This window comes from Arachis stenosperma, chromosome 6, assembly GCF_014773155.1.
Source record: "Arachis stenosperma cultivar V10309 chromosome 6, arast.V10309.gnm1.PFL2, whole genome shotgun sequence".
Classification (NCBI taxonomy): domain Eukaryota; kingdom Viridiplantae; phylum Streptophyta; class Magnoliopsida; order Fabales; family Fabaceae; genus Arachis; species Arachis stenosperma.
This window is the reverse complement of record NC_080382.1, coordinates 6494758-6502958: the sequence shown is the minus strand read 5'-3', so window position 1 is coordinate 6502958 and position 8201 is coordinate 6494758. Positions and strand designations below refer to the sequence as shown.

The window sequence follows — 8201 nt, the reverse complement described above, 5'->3', positions numbered from 1 at the left end:
AGTCGGGCTTTATAGCGCACAACTTCATTTTTCTCATTTCGTTTTCTCACAAATACCCACTTATATCCAACAGGTTTTACATCTTCAGGTGTACGGACTACAGGTCCAAAGACTTCACGTTTTGCAAGTGAGTCTAATTCAGCCTTCATGGCTGCTTCCCATTTTGGCCAATCATTTCTTTGTCGACATTCTTCGACTGATCTTGGCTCAAGATCCTTACTTTCATGCATGATATCTGATGCCACATTATATGCAAATATTTCATTGACAATTGTCTTATTTCGGTCCCATTTCTCTCCTGTAAAGACATAATTTATTGAGATCTCATCATTTTCACAATTTTCAGGTACCTGAACGTCTTCTGGCGTTATATCAGAATTTTGGACAACTGCCGGTGTCTTTACTATGTCTTTTTCAACAGGAATCGTATTTACCTCTTTTCTCTTTCGAGGATTTTTATCTTTGGAACCGACAGGCCTGCCACGCTTCTGGCGTGTATTTGCTTCCGTGGCTATTTGTCCTACTGGGACATCAATTCGAATTGGGGCATTTTTCGCCATGCCACGCTTCTGGCGTGAATTTGCTTCAGTGGCTACTTGTCCTACTGGGACGTCAATTCGAATTGAGGCATTTTCCGCTGGTATGTAAGATTTGGTTATCCTCTTTGTATCGGAAAATGCATCAGGCAATTCATTTACTATTCTTTGCAAATGTATAATCTTTTGAACTTCTAGTTCATATTGCCCTGATCGAGGATCTAAATGCATCAACGATGATGCATTCCAATTAAGTTCCTTTTCAGGAAGCTTATTCTCTCCCCCGAATGTTGGAAATTTTGATTCATCAAAATGACAATCCGCAAACCGGGCTTTAAACACATCACCAGTTTGTATCTCAAGATACCTCACTATAGAGGGAGAATCATATCCAACATATATCCCCAATTTTCTTTGGGGTCCCATTTTGGTGCGATTAGGTGGTGCAATGGGAACATATATTGCACACCCAAATATTCTTAAATGGGAAACATTTGACTGCTGGCCAAAAGCTAATTGTATAGGAGAGAATTGATGATAACTCGTTGGCCTCAAACGAATAAGTGCTGCGGCATGTAAAATAGCATGCCCCCAAACCGAGGTTGGGAGATTTATTCTCATAAGCAAGGGTCTAGCAATTAATTGGAGGCGCTTAATAAGTGATTCTGCTAACCCATTTTGTGTGTGAACATAAGCTACTGGATGTTCAACACTTATTCCATTAGCCATACAATAAGCATCAAAAGCTTGGGAAGTAAATTCACCAGCATTATCAAGACGAATTGCTTTGATTGGATTTTCTGGAAATTGTGCTTTTAATCGAATAATTTGAGCCAGTAATCTCGCAAACGCCAGGTTGCGAGAAGATAATAAGCACACATGTGACCATCTCGAAGATGCGTCTATTAGAACCATAAAATATCTAAAAGATCCACATGGTGGATGAATAGGTCCACATATATCACCTTGAATCCTTTCTAGGAATTCAGGGGACTCAAATCCAATCTTTACTGGTGATGGCCTTAAAATTAACTTTCCCTGAAAACATGCAGCACAACAAAATTCACTAGTTTTAAGAATCTTCTGGTTCTTTAGTGAATGTCCATGAGAATTTTCAATAATTCTCCTCATCATGGTTGTTCCCGGATGGCCCAAACGGTCGTGCCAAGTTATGAATTCATTTGGGCTAGTAAACTTCTGGTTTACAGTGGCATGTGATTCAATTGCACTAATCTTGGTATAATACAACCCAGATGAAAGAGAGGGTAATTTTTCTAATATAACTTTCTTATTTGAATCATGAGTTGTGATACATAAATACTCATGATTTTCCTCATTCATCGTCTCAACATGATATCCATTTCGGCGAATATCTTTGAAACTCAACAAGTTCCTCAGAGACTTGGTAGATAATAGTGCATTATTTATTATAAATTTTGTTCCTCCAGGAAACAAAATTACAGCTCTTCCGGAGCCTTCTATCACATTGCCTGAGCCAATAATAGTATTAACCTATTCCTCTTTTGGCACAAGATGGATAAAATATATATCACTTTTGAGAATAGTGTGCGAACTTGCACTATCCGCAAGGCATACATCTTCATTACATATCCTTGCCATTCTCTTCAAAAACAAATAATAATAAAATGAGTAGTATACACAGTTAAATTGAATACTTGATCAGAATTATTTTCTAAGAAATACTGTACATAAAATAATGTCATATACTAAAATTTTATTTTAAAATTTGACACATTTAATAATTTCAAAATTTATAAACATTAATATTTCATTATTTATGTACATCACATTTGAAACTTAAATACATAGAAAATACAACTTAATAATAAGTTCTTTACATTATTTATTTACATATATACTTCACAATCCCATATATTAAACTATTCCATCATTGATCAAATGACCAATATTTCCTTCAGGATCCTCAAAGAAATCAGATACATCATAATGAGTGGTGCAGTTCTCAGCATCATTTGAAACAAAATTTGTTTCCTTTCCTTTGTCGTTCTTTTTCAAAGATGCCTGGTAAAGATCGACTAGGTGCTTTGGGGTACGACAGGTACGTGACCAATGGCCCTTTCCACCACAGCGGAAACACTTCTCCTCGGTTGATTTATTCTGCCCGATATTCCTTTCTTTGTCCCACTTCTGGTGAGATCCTCTCTTTTGAACATAATTCTTTTTCCTTCCATAATTTTTCTTGTTATTAAAAGCTTGCCATTTACCTCTTCTGGGGTAATGATTTGCCGCATTTACTTCAGGAAATGGGGCGGCGCCAGCTGGGCGCGCTTCATGATTTTTCAATAACAACTCATTGTTGCGTTCGGCAACAAGAAGGCAAGAAATTAACTCAGAATATTTTTTAAACCCTTTTTCTCGATACTGCTGCTGCAGGAGCACATTCGAGGCATGGAAGGTTGAGAAAGTTTTCTCCAACATATCATGATCAGTTATTTTTTCCCCACACAATTTCATTCGTGAGGTGATTCGAAACATTGCAGAATTATATTCATTTATAGATTTAAAATCTTGTAAACGCAAATGCGTCCATTCATACCGGGCTTGAGGAAGTATCACCATTTTCTGATGATTGTACCTTTCTTCAAGGTCTTTCCAAAGATCTACAAGATCTTTTAATGTAAGATATTCATTTTTCAATCCCTCGTCAAGATGACGACAAAGAAAAATCATGGCTTTGACTTTATCCTTCTGGGATGCATTATTTTCAGCCTTAATGGTATCTCCAAGATCCATTGAATCAAGATGGATTTCAGCATCTAGTATCCATGATAAATAATTGTTTCCAGATATATCAAGAGCATTGAATTCAAGATGAGAGAGCTTCGACATAATGAAAATATTACCTGAGTCTTCCTAAAGATTTGATCAGAATCTCGTGCTGATAACGTATTGTGAAATAAATAAAAGATATATAAAATAAAGATGTATAAATAGAAGACTCTATTATTAATATAATTAGCTCAATAATTTATATATATATAATAATATTATATGTTGTATTGTGTATATATACACAAAGATAAGAAAAAGTATTAAAAATAAAGAGAGAGAGAATTGCATTTGTTTATTGTTATTATCTCAATATAATAAAGATGGTTAATATTGCTATTAATATTATATGTAAAGAGTAATAGAAAATAGAATTTAAAATACTTATAAAATAAAAGAAGAGAAAGAATTGTAATAGTAATATAAGGAGAAGGGTATTTGATTGCAACATAAAAGGAAATCGATTTCTTATTATTTGATTGTGTGTAATAAGAAAAGAAAAATAAATGCTTTATAGTAAGAAAGAGAGAGAGAATATATTATATATATTCTTGCTGTGTGTCATATGGACGGAGGCTTAACCTCCTTTTATAGGCATAATGAAAGAAAATTTTCAACCTTCATTAATGTACATTCTTTCTTGGTAAAATGAGAACTGAGTCATCCAACCATGACATTAATGGTCATCCATATCTATTGTATTTATCATAACAATAATTTGTCTCACAACAATTAGTCATAATTTGTCTCACAACAATTAATGAAGACTAAATAAACCAAATTAAATTCTCTCCGTAACATTACCGAAAAGAATCGAGTTTCAAATAATGCAATGGCAATACATTTCCACAATTGTCTAATCAGGATAAACCTTCAAGGATCAATGTAAAATATTATCATTGTTGGTATGCAGTGCATATAAATCAAATTCTCTTAACCATATTAATTAATTAATCAAGTATCTAAAATCAAACTACACATCTTAATTAACAGATAACTAAATTCGCGAGTCCAAATCAAGTTTACATTACATACAGCAAATCCAAATTACACCTTGGATTAAAATCTAACTAATGAAAGCCGAAAAGAAACAGAAAGCATTGAATCTAATTAACTAAAGCTAATACATACTATTAATTACTACAACAAGAGAAGAAAAAGCAAAGCGAAGAACATAAAGTCCATGGAAACGGCATGCTTAATGATGCCAGAAGTTGTTGCAGCAGCATGAGAAGCAGAGAAGGTGCCAGAGGAAGTGTTGGTGGTGAGAACAAGAACCATCCAATCATCCTCAGAACCAAGACCAACCCCAGTGAACCTGGAATTGTTGAGAAACCGTGCGTAGCGATCAGAATGCGTGTAATTAGAGAGCACAACGGTGGGTTCCAATTTGGACACACAAACTGGTAGAATCACACCGTCTGTGGTGGTGTTAATGTCAATGTCACATTTGTCTACGTGTTTTTGGAGGTTTGGAATGTTTGCGCTGGAGGCAGCACCGGTTCTTGTTGACGGGTAGAACTGGTTCACGTTCTCGCATGGCTCGTTCTCTATTTCTTCAGCGATCTCATCAGCTAAACAATTTGCCTTTTTAACTTTGTTCAGTGTTGGAAGATTCTGAGTTTGCCTGAAGCTATTGATTCCCTTCAGAACACTCTCCTCCTCCTTATCTGATTCATCAAATAATAGTTATTAGTTATTTTCATGTAAAAAGAACCAACTACTTTGTAATTAAATCTATTAAAGTACCGCTAGAGTGTGCAGGAGTAGAAAGGAGTAGAAGATTTGGAAGAAGGAACAGTAGACCAAGTTTGATTGAGGCCATGCTGTGTTGTTCTCTCTTTTGGTAAACAAAACTAGTAGTCTGATGAAGAAGAACTACATAGAAGAAATGGATAGGAGAAGAACTAGAGACTTTATTACTGACAAGTGTTAAATGACTTTTCTTCCACGTGGCTTCCATGCAAAGCAAGCTATGTTCTAGAGTTTAATTAGTAACAATTAGTAATTAGTAATAATGCAATGAAGACATCTAGAAGTTAAACACCACCGATGAAAACCAAACTTAATTTCACGTGGCCACTGCATGAGATGATTTGGACACGTCAACACAATCCTACTCCCACTTCTCGCCACGTGGCATCATCAAACAACATCTGTTAACCTGCCTTTCATCACCGTCACACTTGCTGTGCTGGATCATCATCACCACCAACTACATTACACATTACATATGCAATGCAACATGACACACACAACACAACCAGTGAACCAAAATCCTTCGTCGTCAGAAAATGGCTTCCCAGAAGCAACACACACAACCAGGGAAAGAACACGTCATGGATCCAACACCCCAGTTCACCAACCCTGACTACCAACCATCAGATAAACTTCAAGTACTAATCAAAATTTTATTTTGTAAATACATAATTACAATAGAATGTTTAATTCATCATCAGTTTGCCTGCCTCTAAGTAATAATGTTTCAGGGTAAGATAGCAGTAATAACGGGTGGCGACTCCGGAATAGGAAGAGCTGTATGCAACTTGTTTGCATTGGAGGGTGCCACCGTGGCCTTCACCTACGTCAAGGGCCACGAAGACAAGGACGCGAAGGACACCCTTGAGATGATCAACAGGGCCAAGACTCAGGATGCCATGGCCCCCAAGGCCATAGCTGCTGACTTAGGCTTTGATGAGAACTGCAAGAAGGTCATCGAAGAGGTGGTCAACGCTTATGGCAGAATTGACATCTTGGTCAACAATGCTGCTGAGCAGTACGAGAATATAACTATTGAGGAGATTGACGATCCAAGGCTCGAAAGGGTTTTCCGCACTAACATCTTCTCATACTTCTTCATGACCAGGTACTAACTATAACTGCAATAATTTTACACAGTAGTTCAATCAGATTCGTGCACTCCAATGTGTTACCTAGATTTTTTTTAAAGAGAGAGAAACATGAGTTCTTCTCAGAACGGAAGAGAAGAAAAATCCTCTTCAAAAATATTTGTTGAGTTATTATACTTTTAGACTCTTTTAATACTCTCACTAAAAAAAATTATAATAATAATAATAAACTTATTATTGATAAAAAAATAATCTAGGTATGTATTTGTAGGCATGCACTGAAGCACATGAAGGAAGGAAGCAGCATCATCAACACCACATCTATAAATGCATACAAGGGGCACCCTACACTGGTGGACTACACTGCAACCAAGGGGGCCATTGTGGCCTTTACAAGAGCACTCTCAATGCAGATTCTGAGCAGGGGAATTCGTGTCAATGGCGTCGCCCCCGGACCCATCTGGACACCTTTGATACCAGCTTCTTTCGGTGAAGAGAAGATTGCTCAGTTTGGTTCTGATGTGCCAATGAAGAGAGCTGGTCAGCCTATTGAGGTGGCTCCCTCTTATGTTTTCCTTGCCTGCAATGAGTGCTCCTCTTACATAAGCGGCCAAGTCCTCCACCCCAACGGTTAATAGTTCTATAATAGTTTATATTTTACACTATACTCTTAATCAGGCTCATGTTAGTATGGGCTTTTTATCTAACAGTTCTTATGATTTTGGCATTTTTCAGGTGGTACCATTGTCAACGGTTGAAGAATGATGGAAATTCACAAGTGATAATGAAGTTCGATATGTAATGTTTTGTTATGGTTCTTGTCTTATGTAAGAATGGTAAAAGAGCAGTCAATACCTCAGTACCGTGTGAATAAATATATGTACACAGCAGCTTCTCTCTGCTTTTTCCTTTTGTTCTTTCTATCAGAAACCTAAGAAAATAGCTAGTACTTTTGATAAACTAAAGTGCAAGTGTGTAACACTACCACTAATAATAATATAGATGATCAATATGTGTGTTGGACATATAATGATGCAGAGAATCTTCCTGAAAATAATGCAGTTCTTATCATGCTTGTGTGGTGGACATATAACTTGGTGTTTATATAATAGAAGTATAGATACAACAGAAAACGAGAAGATAAAAACAAATATAATGGAAAACCTTAAAATGACAATTGAATCAGAATCAGGATCAGGATCATGAATAAAGAGGATACATGTTGGAAGAAGTGTGAGAACACAGCCACCACCACCAGCTCCGGTTAATTTGGAAACCAACTTGTACTTCAATGTAGTTCTAAGAACAGTTTCTATTGTGGCATGACTGACCACCACAGATTGGAGCAGACCTTGGTTCATTTCTCTTCTTTCTGAGTTACAGAGAGAGCATCATCTGATTCCGGTGACTGCAAAATCAAGGTCAATTCCTTGCTGATAGAATCAACAGCACTGAACACAAAAGCCATTGCCTCCGGGTGGCTTAACAATGCTTTTGTGTTCCTTCCTACTTTGGTGTTAGTTATGAGCATTTTCAGTGACACGTTTGCCTTCATGTGTGTCATGTTACCAGACTTGAAGCTTATGATGTTACCTGATAATAATAGCAAAACCCAAGTAACTTGAGCATTCAAAGGCAGCAATATTTGATGTTATATGCATATATGATCCTATACAGTACGCATGTGTGAGGAAAATGGAGTATTGCATCATAGCTGTTATGTTATTTCTCTGTTCACTTGCAAGCCTTTTTATGGTATGTCAGTGTGTGTTTCATTATGTGTGATTGTAGCATACCTGTAACTATTGCATGCTAGTTGAACACTTTTTTTTTTCCGATGGTATTTCCTAGCTAAATGATTGAACTAGCCATCCAAGTTGGTTTTTTGATCACATATTTAATATGTACTTTAGAAACATTCTAAAATCTCACCGACTAATTTCAACTCTAATATTAGAGAGCTGCATAGAAAATTAAGTATAGATGGTTACCCATGAATGAAAGT

General features: G+C 36.4%; 2 protein-coding genes across 2 annotated transcripts; one reads left to right on the top strand and one right to left on the bottom strand.

Moving 5' to 3' along the window:
* Positions 1–4487: 4487 nt before the first annotated feature.
* LOC130933553 (uncharacterized GPI-anchored protein At3g06035-like) lies at positions 4488–5172 on the bottom strand. Its single transcript, XM_057863183.1, has 2 exons — positions 5097–5172; positions 4488–5017 (listed from the first exon to the last, which is right to left on the bottom strand). The coding sequence occupies exons 1-2, from the start codon at positions 5170–5172 to the stop codon at positions 4488–4490; spliced, it is 606 nt and encodes a 201-aa protein (XP_057719166.1).
* Positions 5173–5641: 469 nt separating this feature from the next.
* LOC130936835 (NADPH-dependent aldehyde reductase 1, chloroplastic-like) lies at positions 5642–7016 on the top strand. Its single transcript, XM_057866996.1, has 4 exons — positions 5642–5743; positions 5837–6213; positions 6468–6826; positions 6932–7016. The coding sequence occupies exons 1-4, from the start codon at positions 5642–5644 to the stop codon at positions 6952–6954; spliced, it is 861 nt and encodes a 286-aa protein (XP_057722979.1). The 3' UTR covers positions 6955–7016.
* Positions 7017–8201: the final 1185 nt, after the last annotated feature.